At 47.3% G+C, this 27744-nt stretch overlaps 2 protein-coding genes across 2 annotated transcripts; one reads left to right on the top strand and one right to left on the bottom strand.

Moving 5' to 3' along the window:
- Positions 1-3098: 3098 nt before the first annotated feature.
- LOC126536834 (uncharacterized) lies at positions 3099-27744 on the top strand. The gene is made up of 29 exons (XM_050183835.3): positions 3099-3841; positions 4421-4564; positions 8764-8918; positions 8987-9198; positions 9280-9356; positions 10076-10360; positions 11444-11737; positions 12732-12988; positions 13514-13670; positions 14518-14936; positions 15656-15869; positions 16423-16632; positions 16687-16740; positions 16796-16918; positions 16985-17145; positions 17209-17406; positions 17707-17953; positions 18054-18862; positions 19083-19206; positions 19283-19420; positions 19700-19961; positions 20023-20194; positions 20261-20471; positions 20537-20736; positions 22960-23086; positions 25074-25303; positions 26458-26696; positions 26795-26997; positions 27474-27744. The coding sequence occupies exons 1-29, from the start codon at positions 3667-3669 to the stop codon at positions 27605-27607; spliced, it is 6231 nt and encodes a 2076-aa protein (XP_050039792.2). The 5' UTR covers positions 3099-3666; the 3' UTR covers positions 27608-27744.
- LOC126536842 (RWD domain-containing protein 2A) lies at positions 5421-6622 on the bottom strand. Its single transcript, XM_050183854.3, has 3 exons — positions 6296-6622; positions 5965-6236; positions 5421-5869 (listed from the first exon to the last, which is right to left on the bottom strand). The coding sequence occupies exons 1-3, from the start codon at positions 6491-6493 to the stop codon at positions 5479-5481; spliced, it is 861 nt and encodes a 286-aa protein (XP_050039811.1). The 5' UTR covers positions 6494-6622; the 3' UTR covers positions 5421-5478.

Below are 27744 nucleotides of genomic sequence, written 5' to 3'. Positions count from 1 at the left end.
TCTTGCTGTTGGCCCTCTCGCTTGCTTATACTGGAAGCATACACCTCATTCAGTGGTGCCTTTGCGGTTGTTTTCATCACAGCATATTATTTCTTGTGAGATGTTTTAAAGGCAATGCATATTGGTAACTCCCGTAGCCTATACATGTGCCCGATGTTTGCTCCCTGCGCGCCACTTTTGCCACGCATGGAATAAATTTCGATTGAAGTCAAGCACCTGGCCCTTTCTTTTATCGGCTATGTAACAAGCGAAATTTGGTCAGAGAAAGGGCCAGCTATCCCGACATCTTAGCCAAGAAAAAATGAAGGTGGACATGATCCGTGATTCATGTAGTTGTTTCGATAGTGTACTGTTTCGTTACGGACTCGTTTCGTCCCATCGTATTCGTTTCCATCGGGTCCCTTTGTCTTACATCTTTCGATAATGCGCAAGAGCTCGATTCAGCCCTCGCCCACTTTTCCACAGCATCAGATGCATACTCAGTTCCGCCCTGCAAACAAAGACGCTGCGGTACAACAACTAGCTCAGTGGCACGTGGATTCAAAGGTGACGAAAATAGAATTAACTCGAAGAAGGAAAATGCAGCCATATGCTGCATTCGGTAAAGCGGCGTAGCTCAGCAGCTTCGTCCGCAAGCAGACGTGCTATCCGCAGGGCCAGCCAGAAACGACCTCATGAAACGCTGTTCGGTCGCAGTGTTTTAGATCGACGCCTCAGTGCTCACTCGACTCGGATTCACAAAATTATATCGGTGAAACTGGCGAATTTTCAGGCAGACTGGAATAGCATCGCACCACCCAGGAAGACGAATGCATAGCCGCTGAGCGCACGAGTTCGCAGCAAGACCCACTGATTGCAGTTCTGAAAACCATGAGTTTCCAGAAATGTCGGCCCTGCATACTATGCATGCCATTGTGTGCCGGTGTTTGACATTGACTGGCGGACTAACTGTTTTGATGTAGAAGTTACGGTGGCACTGAGAGCGTGAAAAAACAGGAACGAAGATGGACTGCATTATTTCCTGTCGTCTTTCTATATCGCTCTCCTTGCACCCTTTCTTATCCACAGAAAACCAGGAAGAAGCGGAAGAGCACTTTGAAGAATCGTGGGAGGCCTCAGACCTGGAAGATCACCGCAAGCTGGTGAACCAGGCACGGGAAGCAACGCCAACGGCTTTCCGGACTAACGGAGCTGCCCGCACTGCATGGGCGAAAATGGAACTCTTTCGCGCTCATTCTCGAAATAAATTTTTACTCTCTCATTTCATGCAGACTGCATTCCTCGCGCTGATATGTGCGTGCAAGAAAGTCTCGATATAATCATTTTTGTCGCCTTTCATCATTGCGGCAATTTTTTCCCCCTTAATGCTCTCTCGCTTTCGTGTTTTATTGCTTTGACACGCGGTCCCTCAATGAGCACGTCCTCGTACCCAGCCCATACGGATGTCAGGCGCCACTAATGCGAAGGACTCGCAGTTGTCTTACAAACTACCTTTACATGTTCGCCCCCATCGAAATGCCGCCGCCGTGGCCGGGATCGAGCCTGCAACCTCAAGCTTAGCAGCGCAACTCCATTGCGGTTAGGCCACCGCGACGGCAAACGTTTATATTTACGCGCTACACCGTTCACAAGCTACATCGTTCACAATGCAACGAACAAAAAAACAAACCCCTCAATATAACTGAACGTGTGTAAGGGAAGATAAGACGGCGAAAAGGGCTGAAGCAAATCGTTGGTTAATTCAACAAGAAAACTTCGCCACGAAAACAAGCACTCGGCTGACACGACCTTGCTATAGGCCAGAGGCTTCTCCCTTCGCGCCTGTGTGACAGAATAGCTTATTCTATGATAGGTTCCTGAACCGCCGTGGTTGCTTAGTGGCTATGGTGTTGGGCTGTTAAGCACGAGGCCGCGGGATCGAATCCCGGCCGCGGCGCCCGCATTTCGATGGGGGCGAAAACACCCGTGCACTCAGATTTAGGTGCGCGTTAAACAACCCCAGGTTGTCAAAATTTCCGGCGTCCCCCCACTACGGCGTGCCACATAATCAGAAAGTGGTTTTGGCACGTAAAACCCCATCATTTTTTTTAATGATAGGTTCGTAAAGGCGAGTCGATCGTCGTGTGTGGCTACTCGCACCGCATCACGTGGCCGTAACCACTGCTGTTTGTGACGCCAAGGTTTGTGCTCACGAAGGGAACGTATTCAAGTTTAACGTTTTCTGCTGTAAGGCCTCCGGGCGATTGGCAGTGTGAAAATAAATTAACAAGCAAGCAAAATGGAACTACACTAGCACCGCGAAAAAGGCAGTCAAGCTTCGCATACTTGGGACTCTCGGTCACGATGTGCTGCAGTAGCATTAAAAGCCAGTTTTTTTTTTTTTTAATCGTCGTCGCGCAGCATTGCTGACTATTCTTGTACTGCAGCATCGTGCAAGCGTCGAAAGGAGAATTTTTTTACAAAGTATCAGCTTTCTTTCCGCTAACCGCCTGCCCGCGAACACAGCAGAGTAATACAGCGCACATGAATAGGAACGGAAGCCGGCGATATCGTAGCTAATGAATGTGGTCCCATGTCCTGTAAGTAATCAGCGGCTGTGCTTGCCACTCAAACCGGCGTCGTGCGCCGAAACAAGCGAAACCGTAGCTTTCGTTCCGACGAACGGTTCCGTGCACAGCGTGGACAGAGACTATAACGTTAGAGCGGCGCCTTTGGTGGGCGTTAACGCGTGAATTTCAGGCGCGTAAGCATCGTTACAATGCAGAAAAGGAACCAACCAATGACACGAAAACACCGAGTGGATGCCGAAGTTATATATGGCTTGAGCATCGGAACGCTTGCTTCAGACGCGCAGCGAAGACTGCAAGGTAAGGGTGGCGGCGCTTTCATTCACGTTACCTTTGAATAATTACAAAAAAAAAATGGTAGTATGTAGAGACTTCTACTGCCCTTGTTAAAACTTTGTCATGTTTCTACCGTACTATGCGCAACATGGTTTTCATTCGTAAGCATTTGTTATTGCAGCTGGAGACTGCAATAACGCGTTGTTGCTAGATTGAAATTCTTCACACCTTTCTGCTACAGAAAAGTACAGTGGGCGTGTTAGGCACATGACAACGGTACTGGAGGCTGCTTGTGTAAGAATGCGGGAGTGTACCGACGCCACGTCAGCATTTCTTGTCAGCAGTTTGTTTTTCGAAATGAGAGGTTCTGACTATTTTCTGCCTGTTCTTTATTTTTCCGTGTAAACTGACGGCAAAGGTAGCGAGGTTCTTAGCAGCGAGACGTTATTCGCAAAATCGTGCAGTACGACTCGCAAGATGCGGAAGCAGATGCGCAGCGCGCTGGCTAATTGCAGAACCTTCGTCGCACGTATGTACTACACCGGTGAGCAGAAACGTACAGACCACGGGCTCTTACAAACAAGCAAAAAAAAAAAAAAATTCTTTTCTTAGACGCACAATTGAGCATCGAGTGCACTGTGACGTTCGTGTGGTGAAGTTCGGACTGCAGCAGCCAATTTCCCTCCAAGTGAATAAGCTGCGACGAAATCCATGTTCTTTTCCGGCAACCCGTTGTCCGCGCACCTTTGCTCATGCGCGTGCGTGCTTCGAAGTGTTGGTCGGCACGCGTCTCCATGGTCTGTGCTCGTGGATAGGTGCACGCATGTCGTCTGCTCGCCCCATGCAGATGGCGTTTCCGCTGGGGTGGCAGCTGACCGCCGCCTTGATGGTTATTGCGGCAGCCTCAGCGCACGCCTCCTGGACACGCCTGCTGACGGATGTCATTCCCGGACTGCGAACGACGGTAGCCACACCGGAAACGATTCTCAACGAGACCGGTGAGAAGAGTGCCGCCCACTTAAGCCATGTGTTTGGTGCGGTCCGGAAACTGCAGTTTAAGCTGTCCGACAAGCATTGCAACATAATTGCTAAATACTCGCTTTCTCCATATTTTCTTGCATAATGCGAGGCGCTTAGCACGTTTCTACGGTGCCTTCGGTTAAGTAAACGAGCATCCTTGTTTATATTTGGTGCGAATACTGGGCATGTTATGAGCGATGAGTGGCAAATTTCAAAATGTGTAGCTTAATATAGCTTCTCCAGTAAATTACTTATGGAAGCACTCCAGATTTTTTTTTTACGAACGGCGTGAATTCAGCTTGCTCTCCTCGGAGAAATGTAACCAGTTCCGAGATGTTATTTCCCAACGTGTGGGACCAAATACATAAATCTCCAAACTGGCGTCATTCTTGAAATTCATTCAAGCGATCAATCAATCAGTTCAAATCAAAATCAAGCGGCCAATCAATCGAGAGGCAGGCGTCCGGAGTGCATATCGAGCAATGGATATGCTTGTCGCATGACAACTGTGCATTTAATATTTGTGTGCTTACACCAGAAAAACTCTCTCCTTGTAGCGCCAACCGAGTTGCACGAATACGACCAAGCGGTAGAGGATCTTCTGGATTCCATTTTAGCAGCGCACAACTTGCCCAGCGATTCCGGTCGAAGACGAGGGAAGCGCAGCACGTCACTCGACGTCTCAATCAAGGACAGTCTCGGTAAGTCGCGTGTGGACGATTTCGAAATATTGGTAAACTTAAAGCGTAAACGTTGCTTTAGGTGCACGTTAAAGAAGCCCAGGTGGTCCAAAATTACGATTCCCACACTACAGCGTGCCTCATAATCTGATCGTGGTTTCGGCACGTAAAACCTCAAAACTTATGCTTCATTAGGGGGCGTAATCACCCAACAAACGCAACCTGACTTGACGCCACAACGAGCAAGAATGTGCTACAGTGCAGAATTGTGGCGCCCATTGAAGCCGTGTTCTATATCATAAATCGTAATTATATATGTAAACACAAATTCCTCGGGCTACCTTTCAAACGTGAAGCACTTGAGCGATGCTACAAGGTAAACAAAACAAGTATTTTATTTCAAGTTTCGACCGGTGGGCCGATCTTCATGAGGGTTTACAAGAAAATGTAAAGTAAACCCTGATGATCGGTCCACCGGTCGAAACTGTTGAAATAAAATACTTGTTTACCTTGTAGCATCGCTCCAGAAGTACTTACATTTGGAAGGTAGCCTGAATTATGGATGGATGGATGGATGGATGTCTTATACTCTACTGTAACCATATTCGTCGGCGTTTCACTATTATTGGTCAAATGTGATATTCGCCAACCTGTAGATAAAACCAAAGCTACTGAGGGTAAAAGGATCATCGGGCAATATGCGGAACGGTAGCGGCAACATTCATTGCTTGCTCGAATGTTCAAACCGCTGTCCACATCGAGTAAAGTTCCCAGAACTTACGAGGTGCTAGGTTTTACGTATTCTTTTACATAGCAACTCTGATTTACAAGCCGCCGACGTCATGAATAGCCATGACGCACACGTACTACAACCAGGAAATGTTCACACCCTGTTTTTAAACAACAGTTTATCACAAATAAACAAGCGTGAAACGTTAGCTGTTTATCTTGGCCTCGATTCCGAAAAGCACTTCGAAGATATTTTCACAGCCGTGTTCACTCAAGAACCTTGCGAATTCGCCCATGTCCATGTGGTGGTCCCTACTAGCGTTTTGTTTAGTGTTGAAAGCAAGCTCGGAAAATTTTTCGAACTTCCTAAGACTTCCGACATCTTGCCCATCAGCTACTTCCACGTCTTCCTGGTGCTTCAGGCCTATCCTTTTCCACGTGAGGTTCTTTATCGTCGACCAGGCATTCAGGCACTCTTCCAAAGGGCCTTCGAAGCAGATTATTCCGGGCTTCCCCGGGAGGCAGAAACCAGTCAAATTTCCTTCCTTTCCGCATTCGAGGATGAGCCTCCGCTTATTCTTGTTGTATATGTGGTGACTGAAAAGTCAAACAGATCGTATGAATGCGTAATGCGGTCTAACAGACCTCCGTCACAAAAAGAAAAGAAAAAAAAGCGCCTTGCGAAAGCTTACCTAACGATCCACAACCTTGTAAACAAACACTGGCTGTTCAGCACGGGCTCTTGGGTGCCTGTTGAAGCGCAGAACCGTGGGAAATTTTCCCTGATCCAGTCGACAGTGTCGCCCACAACCAGCGATCCAGATGGCTGTGAGGCGAGGAACTCCAGGGCTTCCTTCGTCAAGGCACTATGCATGGCTCTATCCAGGCAATCCGTTCTGATTGCGATTTCCGGTGACGCTGCAGGATAGCTGTGCGGCAAATGAACGTCCAGGTCTATTGGTCCCTAGGAAGAAAATCGGGCGCTTATTACATCCACCGATGCGTAAACAGCGCGACACTCACCGCTTCCGTTCTGATCGTGAAGTTCAAATCTATAGAAGACGTGACCCCGTCGCATTTTCCGTCGAGAAAATCTCTGAATTCGCTAACAGCATGTGCACCCAACAGTTTGAATTCGTCGCTTCGAGGGTACATGCTTGACAGCATTTCAACTTCTGCGAGCTGTAATCCAAGGTTTTCGCTTAAGCTCTCCCGCTCCATGGTTTGTTACGGTATCAAACAATCATTGCGCGGAAAGACTTAAGAAATTAACGTTAAATCACATATGAAAACGTACCACATGCTGCTACTGCCTGCGGGGCGCCATAGTTGCAGAAAGCACATTGGCAGGACGGGTGCCGCCATCTACCGGGGTCCTACATAAGCGAATAAAACGGCGCTTCATTTAAACGTACAAGTATTTGCCACTCGGCTACTTCGAAGTCTGCTGTTGCTTTTCAGTAGCACCTACGAACCCCTTATATGCATAATGTCGTTGTCCTGACAAATTTAGCGAAAGGCAATTTCAATCCGGGTCTTGAACTGAAACTATCCTTGCTCCGGTTTTCGTTCTCGTTCTGCGAAAAATCGCAGTTTCGCTTCTACTGCTGAGCGAGCAAAAAATAACAGGTTCAACCAGTTTAAACAGTATATTTGCATAACTTACGAATTACAGGAGTATAAAATAATTGTGCCAGGACTCGACGGTGCTCTAAGTTGCTATTCCTTCAGGTTACATCCCAGGGTCACGGCAATCGATAAAACCGTTTTCATTGAACGGTCGTGCCGGTGTGCTCTAAACTGTCGGCCCAGCTAGCACTTGCTTCATTTCAGATTCTGCATAGTAACACGTGTACTTGTGCTCACCCGATAAACATTTCACCGCCTAACAATTGTTATCGCACAGCGCAGGACGCGCCTGCTTGTATCGGAAGTTTCTGGAATGTTATCGATGGTTCCATCCTGTCGCGGAACCTTGTGTAATCTGATTTCATGTAAGAGCGGCGCGAATGGCGTAGAACATGGTGGAAGACACGCGCGTCCCAGCGATTACTCTTGAACATTCCACGACTGATGTATAAAAAGCCGCCGCGTTTGACCCGCTGATCAGATTTCAGACGATCGCAGACTTTGTTCGCCACTATCGTTGTGCTTTAAGTGTAACTTGCTTTTGTGGGCACAAGTTCGCCCACTAAAACGCTAGTTTCGCCATTCAGTTTTGCTTTCTTCACCGTCACTACCACGTGACAAGTTTTCCACCACTGGACAACTATTTCGCCCTCGCCATTTTCGCACGTTGCCGAGTGTATTACTGACACGAGAGTCCCTTACAACGTGACGCCTTCAAAACCACCTTAGTGGAGCTACAGCTAAAATGACCGTAAGCTCGTGTGCATTCAGAGGCAGCATAGTTAAGACATCTGTTCAGACAATGCATCGACGAAAATCTCCCGAGAGGGTTGATAGCCTGAATCGAAAACTATTCATTTCGATCTTCTTATATTCGTTCTGGAGTGTGAAAAAATCGTAACGACCCGGTTTAGTTCAGTTTAGATACCTTGGGCGCACTTCAGTGCACCAGTACGTAGTTTTGGTGACGCCTAATTTACCTTCCGGCTTCAGAAAACCCTGAAGATAAGTTCTGTGCAGAAATGGTTGCAATCCATTGCTGGATATCCCGTTCGGACACCAACCTCTTGACTGAGATCAAGTATTGCCCTGAATGTATTGCAAGTTGCCTCGGTAAACTTTTTCTCCGATACGGCCAACAAGCTAATGGCCCTGTAATATGAATTAACATTAGTATTTTTCGAACTATGTCGTGCACTTTCTCCCTCGGAGCCTATACAGACGAAAGTAATCGGTCTCGTAATCGGAAGAGAAACGGAGGTATGCGCGGCTCTGCTAATTAGAACTACGTCTTACTTGTGGTAGTAGAGCAGGACAGTACCGAATGTATCTGGTTGTGCGTGGCCTCTGAGATTGCCACATTACGCTTTCAGTTCTCGTGCAAAGATCTCAAAGGTCTGGCTTTTGGCGCACTCGGATGCCGGCGCTCGTCCTCCGACTCGCGGAACGCTTTGCGAACGAGCCGTTGAAATTCACGATAAAAAGCGGTTGGTTCTGTGCAGTTCAATTTACTTTCATAGACTTCGACATGAGGGCGAAGTTCTGACTTTGGTGCATTGGGTGCACGTTAAAGAACCCCACTATATGGCGTGCCTGATAATCGGATTCCAGTTCAATTTTAATACTTCAACAGTTGAGCAACTCGAAAACACTCGTTCCTATCTGCTTGCTAGTGCACAGGCAGCGGGCCCCGGAAGAAATGTTGGTGGCGTCACCTCGCTTATATGGCCACACTCGCTTGCTTGTTAACTCTCAGTAGACCCTCTCGTTGCTTTTGTCTTGTGCTTTCCTTGTGGCACCTTCTAGCTAGCTCTGCTATTGTTTCTTTCAAAACTACAAACCTAGTGTGCGCGTCTTCGCAGGCGTACATCGTCTTCAGCGGCTTTCGCCGTTCTCGGATTTGTGTGAGCGACAGCTGTCTGTCAGCTTCGTGCCTTACGCCGGCGAACTTTATGTGGTGTGCGTTTCTGCGGGGTCAAGAGACATACGACCGCGACTTACCGTGGGAACCTTGACGGTAAGCCCGTGACTGGCCCTCATTCCCCCGTTTTATTTTTCACTTCCCTAAATATTGTTTTCTTACAGGGCAGCAAGTGGACTCCTGTTGCTTATACGGATTGCGTTGACCCGAGAAATGTTGTGGGATTTAGCTTTAATAACAAGCTCTACATCGTAGCCGCTGATGCTGGCCTTCCCAATGGCGCTGAGCTTCAATTCTTTGACAAGGACACAGGGAAGATATACATCGACCACACTATAAACAGCGCTTCTCCGACTTCCGCTGCCTTTTGGAGAATGTTCGTACTGCTACACTATTTACTGTGCGACACATGAGGTAGCACAAATTAAACATTGCATCTGCCTTTGTGTACCCGCAGGAAGTCGAACGGAGAGTTCAACCTGGCATTGGCGAACTCCGGGAAGGAGACGTTCACTTCTATCTACAACTGGAGAGGTATGCCGTATTTTGGAATATTTGCCCCCACTACCTCCATTGGAATCTTTCGCGATTTCACGCCGTGTCATAAAAGGGCCCTGTAGTCCCTTTGGTACATAACTGACAGCTAAGCATTAAATTTGGAAGTACTTTCGTTCCGTGCATTTTTTTTTTCGTCATTAACTCGACAGTTTAAGGCTACATGAGGCTTATGTCCATTGACAGAACCTTGTATTCCTGATACTCAGCAGGCAAGCAAAACGATTCACAAAGCCGTATGGCAGTGGCCTGAACATGTTACATGCCCACAAGAAAGCATTAAGTGTTTGCAAAGTAACACATCATAACTTTCTATACTGCGGCAGCGTTGAAGATATGGTATAAGACGACGTGTACACCTGATGTACTCGCTGAATAGTGCTCAGAGTAAACTTGATCCTCGGGACGCTTGCAGCTTCCATCATATACATAAATGAGCTGACCTTCTGTTTCTATGCACATTTCTTAATGTTCATGGAACTTGCCTATGCGTGCAAATGCTTTTAAGCACATCACACTTTATTGGCGTACGTAATCGTAACCCATACTTTCGAAGCTGAAACACCGTGCAAGCCTGTGCACAGAAGTCCACACTTCGTCAACATGTCCATACTTCTGACATAATCTACGGTAGACTGCCTTGTCGTGCCGCCGCGCTCAATACAAGTCACTTTGTTGAATTTCGACATTCTCCGCAGCCACATACTTCGACAAGTATGCACAAGTGGAAAGCAGGGTAGTGTGCGACCTCGAGCCGTTCTCCATTCACAACCTGGACTTCTTGGCAGTAGTCAACAAGCGCTTCTCCAAGGACACCGCCAAAGTGAGCACGGTCATCTACAAGTACGACCTGTCCCGAAACACGTGGAAGACTCTGCAGCAGATTCCCACGTACGCCGCGACGGACGCAGAGTTCTTCACACTGGGACCGGACTCTTCGACGAAGGAGTTCTTCTTGGCTATCGCTAACCAATACGAACAATGTAAGACTTGCCCTTAAATTTTGTTGGATTCATCGCTTCCACTTGCTCTAGTATTCCGCGACGTATCCATATGTGAATGCTACGATTCGCAAACGCAGAGGTTCGAGCGAGTTGGCAGTGCACGACCGCGTACTAAATTAGGTGTACCCGTACTCTTCTTAAAACTGTCTCCTCGGTGAGATAAACCCACGTTCAATATCTTCACTCGGAGTTGTACAAAACTCTCATTCGGCTTGAGAAATGTCTTAATTATGCAAAAGTAATGAGTGTTTAAGTTCTCGTCCAGTGTTATTTTGGTTCCTTCCAGAATCTCAACGACAGGAAAGCACGGTTTACAAGTCAATACTGCGGTTAGCGCTCATGTCCAAGTTGTCACCGTGTTAGCTCATCCTGTTAATGACGAAGAGGTCAATTCACTTCGTGTACATTTCGGTAAAACAGGCGTATTTCGTTCACCACCGGTGTGACTCATCATGTAAAGAGAATAACACTGGTAGGTGAAGCCGTATACGTGCGGTGTGCCACGCAAGCACACGGCGTACGAAACACCCTCGAATTGTGCAAATCTTTAAAAAAAGGCTATTTGCGCGGCAGCGGTGTCAATGGCCTGACGTGGGACACCATCTTGAAACAGGACATCACATTTCGCACATAGCAGAACATGCACTTGCTAACCGTGTTTCCTCGTATGAGCAGCCTGGAAACAAAGATGGCGCGATAACCTCTGGGTGCCTTTAGGACTTCTTAGAAGCGCTAACGGCATCTCTGTTCATTCTACCACCGACCTCACTGCCTGTAAAGACTTGCTACTATCAATGTGCGCTAATGACTGACGTAACGCTCAAGAGGGGCATTTCTCTGCATAGCTGTCTCCTGTACAAATGAACGCTCAGGACAAGTGAACTAGTTTTGAAAATTAAAAGCAACACGAGGGCTCAGTTGCACACGGCCGCACTTAAAGCAATGTTCTTTTTTTCTGATGCAGAAATTTAGGCCTGTTCATACGGAATGGGTCATCTCAGTCATGCATGTGCACACGTTAAGAGGCGTCGTCACAGTGGCAGCGAAATTTGTTTGCTGCAGATGATGACCACCGCAACTACGCAGTCAACTCGGTCGTCTACAAGTACGTGGACGGCAAATTCGTTCCGTTCCAGTGCCTTCACACTACGGGTGCTACCAAGATCGCCGCATACGAAGGCGCCGGCGGCGAGTTTCTTCTGGCCGTGGGCAGTCTGTACGAGCCGGTGCATCTCTATCAGTTCAACGGCTGGCACTTCGTCCTGGCCGAAGTTCAGCACACCCAGTCAACGATGGGACCCGGCGTGCACGACTTGACCTTCCACCTCCTGCAGCCTTCTCGGGATTTGCTGCTTGGTGCGCTCCTCGCGTGCATGTATTCCCCGTCCGCTTGCAGCTTTGGGCACGTCGCGATGCCCAGCGCCGACTTTTGTGTGCATGACCATATACGCATCGTACGTGCTTGTGTAAACGACTTCCAGCTAACACGAAGAGCTCAAATATAACTCGTTCCGCATAGAAAGGGCTCCAGCCCCATCCAAGAGCTCCAAGTTGGATATAATTTCACACACCATGTGGCGAATATACCAACCATGAAGTAAACCAACCGCTAACACTGTGCGATGTTCAACCATGTTTCATTGTAAACTAAATATTATGATTATGTTCCACTGAGTTCTCGCACTGAAAATTTCAACGACTACGACAAGGAAGGTGGTTTGCATTTCGTTCTTCCTTGTTTGTAGTCGTTCATATATTTCGTCTCGCAACTCAGCCCAACGTGATCGTGAATGCGCTCCAGTCAGCGCTGTTCATCACCCCAGTAAATATCACGATGTCGGTCATCTTGACCGCCTTCACTTCTGGACCTTGCAGAATTGCTATTTTGCGATTCTTGTCCTTCCTAACAACTTACCGTGTGCTGAAAGTATTGGCTGAATTCACATTAGGACAGTAAAGCCTTGGTAACGTGATAATACGCAAGATGCGATCGCTCGCGCAATTTCGACCCCACTACTCTCGTCGTTTCTTTTCGAATTTCCTCTTCTGCGATCAAGTAAGAGCTTTCAGCTCGTTCATGAAGAAGGATTGTGCCACTAGCCTTAGCATTCATTCCTGTGAGCGGCCTTCAGTCGCTTATTAGCCTTGATGGACTCGTGTCTTGTATAATACGCCAACGAAATATCAAAAGCTCGAACGACTTGCTTTTTGCACGTACTAGTCGGAACTTTAGTGGTTTCCAGTCAGTGCCAGCACGTACTTCAAAAATTCCAACACTGCAGCTTGTCTCCTTGCATGAATTCGTATTATTGCTGACTAAGCTTGACATGCTTTCTCCCTTCCCAACCAGCCGTATCGAACCCTTCGACTGAAGGTCCAGGCGCGTACAAAGTCGACTTCTACCACGACAACCAGATCCAGCGCTGGTACGACGACAGCCTGCGCTGGTGCATGGAGTCCTCGCAGCTGGCCACCGAGGAGTCTGCTCAGAAACTTGTTTCCCAGTTAGACCAAGTGTACTACGTAGATAAGCGTGAGACCATACGCATTCCGGGGGAAGTAGTTTTCCAGGACCTGTACGTCCAGGATGCCATACGAGCTCAGCAGGTGGGTATCAAGTCACCATAATGTGCAGTTGCATCCTCTGAATAACTAGTATGCGAACTGATGCATTCTTTTTGTTCTTTTTCTCGCACCTTTACTGCCATTGCTCCATCCCCCTGTGCAGAGTAGCCAACCGGACACTTAACCTGGTTAACCTCTGCCTTTCACCTATTCTGTTCTTTCTCTGCATCCTTCAGATGGCAATCTTAGGCGCTCGATCTCGCACTAAAGTGCACCGCTATACCTACTCACTGTCGAAAAGTTCGACTTCATTTGATCGGGCTGTAATTACCAAGCCAACATTACTATCACTGCAGTAAAATGCTTAAAAAAACCACGGCAAATATTCCTTTCGTGAAATTGCTTGGGCTCTTAAAGCAATGTTTGAGAGCTTTGTCACGTAGTCTTATATATAAGAAAAGTCGCCCGCCCTTTGTTTTCCTTTGTCCGCGACCTCTAGTGCAACCTTTCCGCTTATGCACCGTTCGTTGAGATTAGAACTTTCAGTTTCTTCCTTTTCATTTTCAGTTCGAAGAACTAGCGTCTGGGGAGCGCTACCGCGTCAACGATCTGGAAGAACTTGAGAAACTCCAAACACAGCTGAACGCAATGAAAGACACCCTACGTGGTATGATGACCGAACTCAACGATGCTTTGAAGCTGACCGGGGACCAAACGCTTATCGGTATGCTGGGTGTTAATTTTGACCGATTGACCATTTTTCTCTCTTTCCCTTGAATTATATTAAACTGATGTGTTCAGTGTAATGCAACGCCTTCTAGGACTTCTCGACAATGAAAGTAAGTTTAACAGGTAAAAGGTTTCGAGTAGCTCGCAGATGGAAACTTTGCAGAACTGGCAAGTATAGAAGATAGCCTCAGTTAGGTGGCAACGATTCAATCCAGAGAGTGACCTTCGAAAACACTCTGACTTGGACCAAGCAACTTCTAGAAAATTCTAGGGCGATGACTATAACTTATCCGGAAGGGGCAGGAGGAGAGAAGACTGAGAACGCATTCGCACCCCCCCCCCCCCCCCTCACCGCCCCAGGCGATATTTTACGTAGCTCCTTTTCTTCTACAAGGGTTCTTTGGCTTGCATTTCTGTCCACCGCTATTTCAATTTTGTATTCCGCATAAAGGTCCGAATAAGACCTCGCCTTGCCTATAGCTTGAAGCCTTGCTATTACCCCAGAAGGTGCTAGATGCGAGGCGGCGGTTCGGCTGGGTTTATCCATTTTTTCCGACGCATTGAGGTTGCGACATTTGCTTCTCGCATACGTAGCGACGTTGTGCAGCACAGTAAAGCGCACAGTCCGACGTAAATGTTCTGCGACCTTTGTGAAAGGTTTACTCTCTCCCTTACTCGCGACCGCCGAACTCTGTACCCGTGTACCTGTTACATTAATTTAGGGCCATTCACTGCGTTCTCCCCACTTGATCACTTCAATGCGAAATGAGGAAAAGTCTTGCTATAGCGAAGTCATTCATTTATATGATGCCACAGTAACAACTTTTTTTCGTGTTGCACAGGGGACTATCATTTTGATCACCTCACACTGGACTGTCCGGCGCACGGCTGCCAACTTGGTCAGCTCGAGACCATTTACCTGAACAAGGAGGAAGTCTCCAACCTTCCAAACCGCCTGTTTTTCACCAACGCGCCTCAGTTCCCCAACGTTCCCATGTCGTTCGAGCGCCTCAGTGTGCAGAGCTTGCAGGACGACGGGCCCGTCAACGGACTAAACGTCTCGACTATCGTCACCGTCTCTGGGAATCATGCTCTCAATGGCAACATCCGCTTCGCGAATCCGGTCCATGCCCTCAACGACGTCGTCACTGCTGGCCTTAGTGGCGTGGTCTTCTCACCTCATCATCTCCTTCTCACAGAAGGCGACCAAGTTCAGAGTGCAGAACTCACCATGACAGATGCTACTGCTCATGTCTTGCACGTAAGCTGCTCTTCAGTCTCCAGTGCGATAAGGATAGATCTTTACTTTTAACCAATGAGCGCGTGAATACGGAAAAGGATGGGCCCAACTGTGGCTTTTCTGCAGGTTCACTAGTGAGCTGCTACGGCGAGGGAGCAACTTTTGCACTTCCACTAGACATCCTCGTTATTCATTTTATGCTAAAATCTACATATGGGCTATTAGCCACGTCTACTGCCGATTTTTTTTTAGGTGAACAGCAGCGGCAGTGATAACATGGCCAATGACATTGGCTTAGTTCGGTGGTTCAATTGAATAATTGTTTGTCCAAAGAGCACTGCTATGAAACCACAATGCCGAAGACTGTGTAAATCTTGAAATATCGCCAGCACTTTCCTTCTCAAGTTATTTGTTCATGTAATGTTTCGTACTTGGCTATATAAACCTATTGTTGTTATCGTTGAGGCAATTGTTGAGCAGCAAAGCAGACAACCACCTCGTTTACTCTGTGAATAGTCCTGTTTGGGAAGAAATGATCTATCGCTTACCACTTCACAGCTGCCATCATTACCTGAATTTTATTTGCCGATATGTCTACTATGCGCAGCTGGCATCTAGGTCCTGTTCGTACGGGCATTCATACTAAAAATTTCCCTCATTATTTTCGAGCGAAAGAACGCGTCTGTGTACGGTAGCTCGAAAGCTCGCACCAAAATGACATCCTTTTTTTTTATCCTTAGGTTGCTGGATCTTGCAATGGCATTAGCATAGACAAATTCTACCGGAATGCATTGACTCGTCATGGAAACCACGTCATAACTGGTCGCAAGATTGTGCGCGACCTCGCTGCAGAGGGTATACTGCAGATCAGCGACTCGGGACTCTTCAACAACGTTAACCTGCACGATCTCTGGCGCTCAGTCATGTGGGTCCACGGACACCAAGTCGTCACAGGTAACCATTCCAGAACGAGTTAATCTTCATGGTTTGGAGGCTTAGTGTACAATTCGTGATTGCTGGGAATTGTGCGTCCGCTTGTTTTGCCTCAAGTTTCGTCTCATAGCTCTTATCATTACATATGTCTCTTTGACAGAATTCATTCTCATACTGGTACTATGAAATTACGACGAATAAGCTGTGTCTGAGTATTTGTCGAGCGCTCCTGGCAAAGAAGTGAAATAGTCCGGCAGCATGTAGATTATATTAATGTATAATATAGAGGCGAGTAGCATGCTGTCTTTTCATGCTATTCCTTGAATGGCTGTCTAAAAAGCCATTGATATTAATGTGTAGGTCACATGCGCTTTATACTACTCAGGGTAACGAGGAGATAAGCAAACTTCCTCACTGGTGACGATGCTTTGCCATATATTCAGGGACGACAAGTATGGTTCTACATATAGCCCGCCCATTCAACTGCTGTTCTGAAATTTCGAAATTAGTTGTTTCGATGCAACCGAATTCAGCACCAACCAGTTCATGGAGCAAATTATGCTTTTCACTTCAGCTACCCACGAATATATGAATGTCCAGTTCAGCGACGTCAGCGTCCGCGGTACTGTCAATGGTCTCCAGATACCAGGGCCTGACGTTGTGTTGGTCAACCAGAACGTCACAATTACGGCTGAAAAAGTGTTCCTTGCCGACTGTTCAGCACGGGAGCTCCATGTAAACGTCGCTCTCAATGGAATTCGACACATTCCGGATCCGGCCTCTGGTGCGTACAAAAACTCTGCGCATATTCCACATGACCAATAACTATTCTTTACAGACTGGAAGGGTCAGCTTGACATACTGGTGAAAACGCCAGTACAGCGGATCACAGGTAAACAAAATTCAATACTCTTCTGCCGCTCTCAAACGTGCATATCCATTTACAGGGCGAAAAACATTTGCCAGTTTACATATCGACGGACATAGCACCGTTGGACGATTTGTCGACGGTGTTGACTTATCCCAGTTGGCCGAATTCTTGCGCAGGCGGCGCACCACCGTTATGAATGGTAAAAAAAATTGTGAATAAGCCTTTGAGCATTGCTCACAAATACTGCTTCTAACTTCCATCTTAGGGACGTGGACATTCAAAGGCAAGGTTGTTTTCGAAGATAAAGTAACCGTTACGGGACTAGTCAACGATCGCAAATTGGACGACTTGTATCGCTACGCCCTCCGCATAGACGCACCTGTGTTTCCAAACTTCAAGAAAGTTGTCTTCGCAAACAACGTGCAGGTACGTTGCAGATAGCCTTAGTGAATCTTGGCTTTTAAGCTTGCTCTGTTGCGCGCTGCACAGGTACGAAATCTCACTTGCCAAGACATCAATGGACTTCACGTACCGTCGTCCTTCGTTCTGCGGCGTGGGCCAAAAGTAATGCACGGTGAAAAAGTGTTCGCCAAACTACGACTCGCTGGAGAAGTCGTCGTTAAAGGGCTCGTCAACGGCGTCAACCTCGGTGTCTGGAAAGATTCGCTTCTGACCCGCGGTAACCAGGTGTGATACCTTCGACTCGTTAAACACCGCTTCACCCGGTTAATATAAATGTTCTCCTGCGAGGCGTGCTTCTAGGCACAACGTAGTGGTTCAGTCAATGCAGGAACAGTCGTACGAGAATCGTAAACATCACGCAAATAACTACAGTTTAGTGGCAAAATGTCTGCGCTGACAGCTCACTGGTCTTACGATGAAGTTTTATTCTCCTGATAATACATGGATAGTCGTATCCCTCGCCTGAACTAAAACGATACATACGTTCAACATCAGTTATATTTGTTACTATTCCCGTTTTTGTAGGCTGTTCGTGCTCCTAAAGTCTTCATGAGAAACCTACACGTAAAAAACCTTGTCGTCGAAGAGTCCATAAACGGTGTGGCCATTGCTGATCTCTGTCGCCTCGACGAAAACTGCTTAATCACTGCTCCTAAGGACTTCGAGACGCTCACCGTGGACGGTGGCTTGACGGCCAACAATTTCATCGTGAGAAACAGGATAAATGGTGTTCGTGCAGCGGAACTTCTTCAGGACTCTATGCTTTACTCTGGTGAGTACTGTTTATGCACACAGCGTTTTTGCGTGCTTTCATCGTTCCTCTAATGATTTCATGGCCTGTCGCCGCTGCTTGCCTTTCGTTATTTTACCAGCTCACCAAGTTGTCTCTGGGCGCAAGATTTTCACCGGCAACTTAACGGTTCCACGCCACGCTAACGTGCGCACAAGCAACTTCTCAGGAGTCTCGCTCGGCGAACTTTACCAGGACGCTGTTCAGCTGAAAGGAAATCAAGTTATCGCAGGAGAGAAGGTATTCTCCAACACCATAACGTCACCAAGGTTTGAATTCGAAACTCTTCTGGATGGTGTCTCACAAGAGGACATGAGCAATTGGATGCTTCAAGGAGTAGACCAAGTGATCAGTGGTGACATCGTCTTCGAAAACAGTCTGGAAGCTCTCGGGCCACTCATAGTCCGTGGCACTATAAACGAAGTTAATATACAAGAACTCTTTAGCAAAACTGCTTTCAAAAACGAGTCAACGATGTTTGCAGGCCCTGTTAGGTTAGAGTTCCTCGGCTCCATGGCTGATGTGCATGTGAGCGGCACTGTTCAGGGCATTGATGTATCTGAAGAAGTTGTTGATGCCACAAAGAACGCAACGGTGTCCGGCAGAAAGTTCATGAAGAAGGGATTCAATGTTGACGGAAACATGTGGGTCAGCGGACTAGTGGATTCGGTCAAAGTCGAGGAGCTTTGCAAAAAAGTGCTGACTGCCTTCGGCAATCAATTCGTTGCCCCCACGACCGTCCTAGGTGATGTTACCTTCCACAGGGGTGTCAAGGTTGACGGGCTCATCGATGGTGTGGATATGCGAGAGCTGGATTCAACTTGTGCCAAGACACACGTTCCTGCGACACTGCGAGGGAGCAAAAGGTTCAGGAACATCGTAATCGAAGGGGTGAGTATACTTATTGGACAATGGGGGTTGAACAACACCGATGTCGGTACACGCGCCACTTTCGCGCCGCCGATTTTCAATGTGCATTGGGTTAAGCCTCAAGTGCTGTAGACGCTAATGTAGGTGAAATTACGTGACGCGAGAGTTGTTCCTTAACATTACTAATTTCAGTTTAGCTCATACAGCTGGTACATCAGCTTGCTTCTTTTTTTTTTTTCAGCCTGTGACACTCCGGGGTACATTAAACGGCTTCAACTTTGACTATCTGAAAGATCATTACATGAGCGTTTCCAAAGACCAGATTGTCGAAACCAAGCTGAAAATGCACGCTGCGCATATACATGGTATGTCGGCACACAAATCCACTTACGTTTGTCTGCGGTTCGCCTTGGGCTAATTCGGTTCGCTTTCACATCTCAGGTTCACTGCATTGCGGCAGCGTCGAGGCTCCACTGGTGAACGGGCTCAGTTTGCCTTCATTGGTGAGCTCTGCGTTGCGGACAGTGGGCGATCAGACCTTGTCCGTGCCCTGCAAGTTCCACAACGCTGCGTTCGGCGGTAAGCCCGTTGAATAGCTATTAGCGTTATCATTCCTGTTAATGCCTTACATGCGCACTTGTTTGTTTACATAACTCTACCTTGACCACATGATAACGTGGTATTTTAAGTATTCTGTTGAGCCTCCGAGCCCCGCTCGGACAACTCCTGCCATTCTATCCGCCAATAACGGCACCTTATGTATCGATGTTCTGCTTAGTTTGATGTCCTTCGTAAGCTTGAGCTAAAAGGTCGTAGGGTAATCTTTGTGAAGAGTGACACGCGACTTTTATTCTACAGGGGACGTGCATGTTAATGGAAAGATCAATGGACTGCAGCTTCCACTAGACGTGTTCACTAAAGTCCGCACCAACGTGGTCTCCGGAACATTGACAGTGACCGGAAACACAACCATTGCTGGCACCCTGACCATGCCGGAGTCTGCGCGCTTGCAGGGCGTCGACGTGGCCGCTTGGGCAAAGATCGCCGTATTCAACGACGGCCGCGAATACAGAATTAGCGGTGCCAAGACTCTTCGAAATGTGCACACCGTCAACGCAAAGTAAGGCCCCTTCAGTATCTCTTCTAAACCGAAGCTTATAATCGTCTACCTTGAATTCTAGCGTCCAGGGCACCGTAGACGGAATAAAGGTATCATCCAGTGAACTCCTGACGACGTCAAAGGAACAAGTTATAACTGGAAAGAAAACTGTACTAGGCAATGCAGCTGTACACGATCTCCGCGTCACGGGCTACCTGAACGGTGTCAACATTCACGAATTTGTTCATCAGGCCGTACGTGCTCTGCCCGTGGCCCTACTGCACACCACTTTATACCTTTTTTTTTTTTTTTTTTTGCAGATGCTGAAGAGCAGGAACAACACGGTTACTGCCCCTAAACGGTTCACAAGTGGATTAAGCATTGCCACACTCCATACGACAGGTCACATTGGAAACGTCAGCTTACGAGAGCTGAAACAGAGCATCAGATCTGTCGGTGAACTGCAAGCGCTCACCCGTCAGCTCGGACAACACAAGAACCGAATTAATGAACTCAGCGCCGCATTCGAAGGTATATATTACTGTGGCGCATAAATGCAAACTTCGTTAAGTTGCTTCTGCTTCTTTTGTCCCCAGAACAAGCGGTTCTCCTCGCCTACTACGAGCAGATGTTTGTCTTCACTGTGGGTCCATCCTATTCTGTTCTTTATGCGCCTCTGCGAGACTCCTCAGACATATTCGTTATTAGTTCGCCGGCTTTTCGTCACCAGCCCTGCGGCATTCTGAAGATCTTCGAACTCCAGGGGCCGTACACGACAGCACTACCAGTGCAAGAGGCAAGTGCAAACTAGTAATGACTTATTTAATTTCAAATTCCATGTCGTCTTTGTCACTTAACAGTATTTACAAGGTGCTCTAGGCAAGTCAAACCCTATTGTCTCCAAAGAATTTACTTCTGCTGAAGAAACAATCCCTCCACAACGCTCAGAATTGGAACAATTTTTGTCAAACGCGCTTCGCGAAATAACGAAATAGGCTGAAAAGAGCTCCAACTCGCACCTACGAGTCTGCAATGATCGTCGGCACATAAAAGTTTTTCTTCAACCTATAATTCTAAAAAGAATGTTTAAGTCACCAAATTAAATGGTCATCAGCTCTTTAGCTTGCGTGTCGCACAAACTGTTAGAGCATTGAAGCGGCTTGGCGGTTCCTCCATAACATTGAGCACAATACGTGCATCAGTGAGCGCTCTTCCAAAGCGGCTGCAGATGAAGGCTCGCGAGGAGCATTGAAATGTTATTTCATTCGTTTTTTTTGTTTGTTTGTTGAGTGCAACGCATTCCCCGCGGGTGAAGACGAAAGTAGGTGATCAACCTTCTGACGGGGTACTGCTCGCGCTGTGCATAACAGCAACAGTGTTTATGTTAAAAAGTGAACTTTGTTTTATAAATATGCATACTAGTTCTGTCGTACAAAAATGCCAGTTTCAGAATAACACAGTACTAATAGTAACACTTCACGCATTTATTAAACATTGTTGCCACACATTGTACACATCATTATAACTAGGAACAAAATAGGCAGTCGCAGCAAGTTAAAAATGTACGAGACGGCAGTACACGCATTTAACCGTAACCAAACTGGCCCGCATATCACTTTCCATTTTTTTTTAAAATATAAGTGAGCGAACATAGAATTTGAAATTTTTTTAGCAGTTGCACTTCTTTCTGCCAGTTCAATTATAGCAGGGTGCTCACTACACAAACTCGTAATTCGATATTATTGCTCGTTTTACGTAATTTCTTCGCGCTCTCAACAATTCTGTGCGTTTTACGCAAATTACGGCCAGTGTTCCTCCTCGGGAACTTACGAGAAAAGGCACTGAAAACTCTCGATACCTCGCAATATCTGTATTGTCAATTTCACTTCACAAATAAGGCAGAAATGAGCAATTCTATGCTTTGACATGGTCCGACGTATCAATGTGATCTCCGGAGTTGAGTAACCTAATTGCTTCACTTTGTAATTCAGCAAGTTTACCTTAATCAGTTTTATTACCCGTTCCCCTCATCAACATGAAATAACCGAAATGAGAATGCATAGTAGAAAAATAAAATTCCTTTAGCCTAGTTGCTAAGAAATGACACAAGCGGCTAAGCATGCCAAGAGACTTTACCTTTATTCTGCCGTTTTATACCTGCCGCGACCTGCTTAAGTTAAACTGCAGATACGTCTAAGAAGGAATGATAATCAAGTCACCGTAAGCAAGTTTCACTGCGTAATACATTTCATTCGTCGAAAACGACACCTATTTTGCAATCTTTTGCATTCTTAGTTCGTTAGGCGAGACCCATAAATTCGCATAACCAGTTGTTTGATGGAGTTTAGAGCTCCTCCACGTTAGCCCTGGAGAACTAACCCTGTGTGAACTAACCCCAGGCCCAAACCTTCTGCGGCGACGTCCACCTGGCTACATTATGGCAAGCACAAGGCCACTGTAGCTGCAACGATAGAAAAGTGCTCCGAGAAGCTAGGCATGTTTTTATCGTTTCCTCCTCACACAAAGGCCATTTCGTTTAGCTTTTCTTTCCTTCATGATAAGTTGAACATTTCAAGGCTGCCTTAATACCGGAAACGCCGCTCTTATCTGTGCTAATGGATACCCTCTTTAACTCCGCAAGTTTGGTTGGAGGAAGCAATGCGAATGTTATTTTAGCTTAAGCACTGTCTACTCAAGTGGAACGTCAGTTTTCAGAGAATGTGGCCAACCAGTTACAAGTTCAATGCCAGTAGCTTACTTCGCTCGTTTAGGTGAGCTTTGGTTACAAACTGCAGCGCTTGGGACAGCTGCCCCACTCGTGCGGCAAAATGGTTCCTTTTTTTTTAAAGAGGAACATGGTGACCTTTCATTTCTCGCATGGCTATGCAAGGTCTCTTGCATTGATTCGAGTCTTCATGGAATCAATGGCGAACGCTGAAATGTTTGCGCTTTTTTCCCCTCGGATTCTTGCAGTTTAACATAAAATGATCAGGGTTGTTTTTTTTTTTTTCATGTGCAGGATACTCCAGTTGCCCAAGGCTCTTCACTTCACCTCTTATCCACTCAAGCAGCAGATTACATCATTGTCGTGAATGCAAATGCGGCCTCCTTGTGCTCAAAGGAAGTGCCCATTCTAGGTGTTCTAGGTAAGACATGCTGACATATCAAACTACTGTATGCTCCTCTGCACCCGATAACCCTTGTAGCACCTGGTGCAGTAACGGGCACATTAGTCGAATGTTTCACAATAACTGCCGCACCCGCCACCCCCACTTCTGCATCTTCGTACTAAAATACTTGGTTTAAATAACACCAGTGCGACGCTCATCCATGAGAAACATGTGAACTTCGCCAATTTTTCCCTAGTCACCACCACACAACATGAGGCCTGCAACCTGCCTAACATCTGTAACGTGGCGTCTCCGACACCTTCACGTGTCCCTCTCAATTCCTGAACTCGTGAAGAAGTCGTATCTGTGACCGATAGCCTTCAAGCAACTATCGTTTGCTTAATCTATTCCTACTTGGACCACGGTTACGTTAACCAGGGCGGTCCTACCAGTTCCAACAGCTTTGCGATCGATGCGATAATTCGCGCCGGTAGTCTTTGGCTCTTTATACAGTTCCTTCGCATATTACATCTAAATATCTACAACCGCAGCACTTGCCACTCTTCAAGGTGCCATCACTTACGTGCTTGAACATCCGCATAATCCTTGTCACCTGCGGCGACTCGAGGGCAGCCCTACAATATTCTGCAGTTTACCCTAGGTCATGGTTTTCACGAGCATCTGGCGTCTGAATAAGGTGCACCCACCACCAAGCTTTCGAGATAGAAGCTAAGCTCTCGAGGCATTGCAGAATTACCGGCCATGACAGTGCAAATAAAACTCAGCTCATCAACAGGATCTGTGCGTGCCTACACCACATTACTCCACCACTCGCCACATTGCGCTTCGGCAATGCAGTTCACCGGGTCTCGCCACTCCTGCTTGCATATTCGCGCGACCTTTACTTCATACTTCTCCTGTCACCAGGACGCTCCCGTGGCGAAGCAACTTCATCTTGGCGCATGTGGTTGGGCATCGTGTTTAGCCACGCTCACTCGTTTCTCACCTGAATGAACGAAGGTGACACGTGCACATTTGATGGTGCGTCCAACCTACATAGCACTTTTTGTGCCGCTGTCCTTCTTTCGACAGTGGAGACGTTTCCGTCCAAGTCTCGGCCACTTAACAAAAAAAAAAAAGTATCCCGAGACATTCGTCAACAGTTCCAAGGGCAAGGATGCAAAAGCGTTATTCGTTTTCTTGAAGCCGACTAGACTCTACGACTGCCTGTGATTGTCGGTGAACGTAGCTCAGCGGGTCTGTACAGACTTCTCTTTAAACTCCAAGTGTAGGGGAGCCAAAAGAGCCCGACCTTGATTGACTTCCCAAATTTCCCTCTACAATCTTGCATATCTACCAGTTTTGTTCATCGGTACCTTCTGCCAGTAATCGTTCGTAATGATGTCGATTCCCTATTGTTCGAGTTTGTGCCAGTTCTACTGGTGCTGAGGTCTAGCAGCCGTTTAATTTCGCCGAAACTCCTTAGAATGGGGCGTGTAATGTGTATGGCCTGTTTCGCTAGCTGCGTGCCATGGTCTACACTTGTGAAAGGCTTCGAGACCGCGCCGCGGCCCCGCATACTGGCCTGCTTTAAGAATGCGGCCATGCGCACATCCACCAAAATTAGTGCTGTATCAGTAGCAGGTCCATGTACACTATATACCGCATCAATACGACGCTTCATGCCCGCAGACGCCGCGGTCGCAATGTGCAACTTTTATCAGTGCATATGCTTCGTGCTGTCACGTGTAGAGTGACGCTGCACTCCGCGTTGGGTACAATTTCAGAGCTGTTTCCTAACGTGGTTGCACCTATCAATTACACCCACTTAACATTTACATTTCACATTTAACTACAATGGCATGTGCGCGTAGAAGGGATGCAACGACAAATTCACGCAGACATTCCTCTGCGAGTTGTCAGAGTATGCGTAAGCATTGTACCACTTCCTCGTCTCCACACGTCCCAGTGTCATTATCAGTGCTATGATGCTTTTTTTCCAACTCATCCTAATATTTTTCAGGTGCGGGCTACAGCTCTGTAGAGATCTTCAGGTGGAATCCTGCAACCAAATCTCTCAACCTGTACCAAGTTTTAAGAATGGACGCCCTGAAGAGCGTATCCCCGTTCAACTACGACGCACTCGGTTGTCTAGCGGTATCCGCTGCCGGATACTTGAAGATTGTCTGTGTACATGACGCGTCCAAGGGATTCATCGTTCACCAGAACTTGCCCATTCATTACAGCCACGAGGTAAAGGGGAACTCTACTCAATTTGCACATTGTTACTGCCCAGTTCTTGCACAACTTAACATCAGGAGAAGGCCAGGACCGCAGTCTTAGTTGTAATCGAAATACTAGGAATCAAGCGCGCTTTCTGTACTGCACATTTTCTTGTGCACTAGCAAATTGCGCAAGTTCTCTTAATAACGCAATTTTAACAAAATAGCAGGTGTCGCTTTACAGCTACTTCGATGTCTCAACTTTTCTTGGAGTTGTTGTGTGACGCTGACTTGAAATAGCTTATCAGACAAATAGCATACCGCATGCATGCTATTTGTCGAATTGCTCTCGAAGAAAATTAGCCAGTAATACCATGTACGCATACAATGGCATGTGCGCGTAGAAGGGATGCAATGACAAATTCACGAAGAAACTTCTCTAAAAAAATTATGGGGTTTTACGTGCCAGAACCACTTTCTGATTATGAGGCACGCCGTAGTGGAGGACTCCGGAAATTTCGACCACCTGGGGTTCTTTAACGTGCACCTAAATCTAAGCACAAGGGTGTTTTCGCATTTCGCCTCCGTCGAAGTGCGGCCGCCGTGGCCGGGATTCGATCCCGCGTCCTCGTGCTCAGCAGCCAAACACCATAGCCACTGAGCAACCGCGGCGGGTAAACTTCTCTACGAGTTGTCCAAGTATACGTGAGCATTGTGCCTCTTCCTCGTCTCCACGCGTCCCAGTGTCACTATCAATGTTATGAAACTTGATCCGGCCACTACAACAGACAGCGGTGCGGCGACACGAACTGCTACGGATGGCGGCGCCAGATGCGCTGAAAATGTTACGATCAGCATAAGTTGTTATCGCTATTTATTACCTTATCCTTCTGCGTCGAACTATCATAACCCGTGATAAATCGAACACCGACAACGGCTGCGTATGGCGCGGCCGCACGGGCCGTATGAAGCTATCTACGATGGGGACACAGCGCAGACTGCTGATAGCTTCGTGTGCGCTGTGTTCTCTTCGCTTAGTTGATGTTGAATGGAGAGGCAGCACGAAGATCAATTCGCTCGCTGTTGCAGGCCCTATCTTGAAAGCGATCGTCTTACGTGGCGGACGGACAGTTTTCCGCGTATTATAAGCATACAAATGCTTACGCATTTAAAATGTACACGCAGGTATCAGCCCAGCTTTGTCCCAAAGACGGCTCTGTATTGATAGCCGTATCGGCCAAGCAGACCGGCCAGTTCGACCGCGTCTTCTCGTACCGTTGGTCCCGGCGTGGTCTCCAGAAAATCGCCAGCATCGCCGCAGTCTCCGTCGGCTCTGTGGCTGTTCTTGGGCACCGTGATGCTTGCTTCGTGGTGGTCGGTCAGCGAAGTGTGGCCGGCGCGGACATGCCCACGTCGGTGTACAAGTACAGTCTCGTTCGCAAACAATACTCGCGCGTTTCAATCTCAAAGTGCACGTGCAAGCGTTTGGATATCGCTAATGTGGTTGTATTTTTGCGTCCAGCTACGTTCCCGGGCAGCACCAGGAGATGCTGGAAGTGCAAAAGTTGTTCGCAGGCGACGTGCAATCCATCAGTTGGTTGCCATCGCCTGACGGCCGTACGACCCTAATGTTCGTGCGCTCTCGCGGAGTGGGAAAGAATCTCAAGGTCTACGCCTACAAAGGAGCTTCCGGTTTTCTTGAGCAAGAATCTCTTCACGTGGAAGGTACGGTGCCGTTTAATCGCGTAATTGCCTTGTTGACGTTGTTCTGCCTCGCTGCGTACACAAACACATTTAAACGCCAGATCCCACAACCAATAAATGAATTCGTATTTGCTCTAACGGTGCACCTTTCGCCCGAAGTATCCGCTACGTCGCCTCCGACCGCCATGTTGGCTACAGGCTGTTTAATGGGGTTCCTGTGGTATGTCGTAAGTGACAACACCCTAGGGAATGAAAATATCTTGGTACTGACTCTCCAGAGGTCTGGAGTGTCAGGGTTGCCATTGGAACCGTATCACTAATCCTGAAGACGATTATCAAGGTGTGGAGTAGGCCGCATGCTTTTTACAGACTGTACGTTTTCGTTAACATGCTGACCAATGCTTCTATTGCCAGCGGGGTTCAAGCCTTGACGTCCGTCTGCGTTCAGGGCACCTCCTTACGTTGTACCTAAACAGCCCACCTGTTTTCATTTTCAGAATCCTTCAAGGAGGTACGGACTTTCCGAAGGCCCGATGGCCTGCACTTCGTCACGTTGTCGAACAGCCGCGAAGAACCTTCGGCAGTGATCTTGGCCTCCAAGGTCAAGGGAACGCCCTACAGCCATCCTTAGACGGGCGCTTGTTTAGCGTTTTTTTCTTAACAAATTTTACAAATTCTTGAGTCTGACTCATCTACACTTGTTATCTGGTTCATAGAACTGTAACTACGACATAATATAATAAAATTTTACACGTTTTTACAACGCTA

Source organism: Dermacentor andersoni, chromosome 4 (genome assembly GCF_023375885.2).
Source record: "Dermacentor andersoni chromosome 4, qqDerAnde1_hic_scaffold, whole genome shotgun sequence".
Classification (NCBI taxonomy): Eukaryota; Metazoa; Arthropoda; class Arachnida; order Ixodida; family Ixodidae; genus Dermacentor; species Dermacentor andersoni.
Note: the sequence above shows the minus strand (reverse complement) of the source record. Positions and strands in the feature narration are given on the sequence as shown.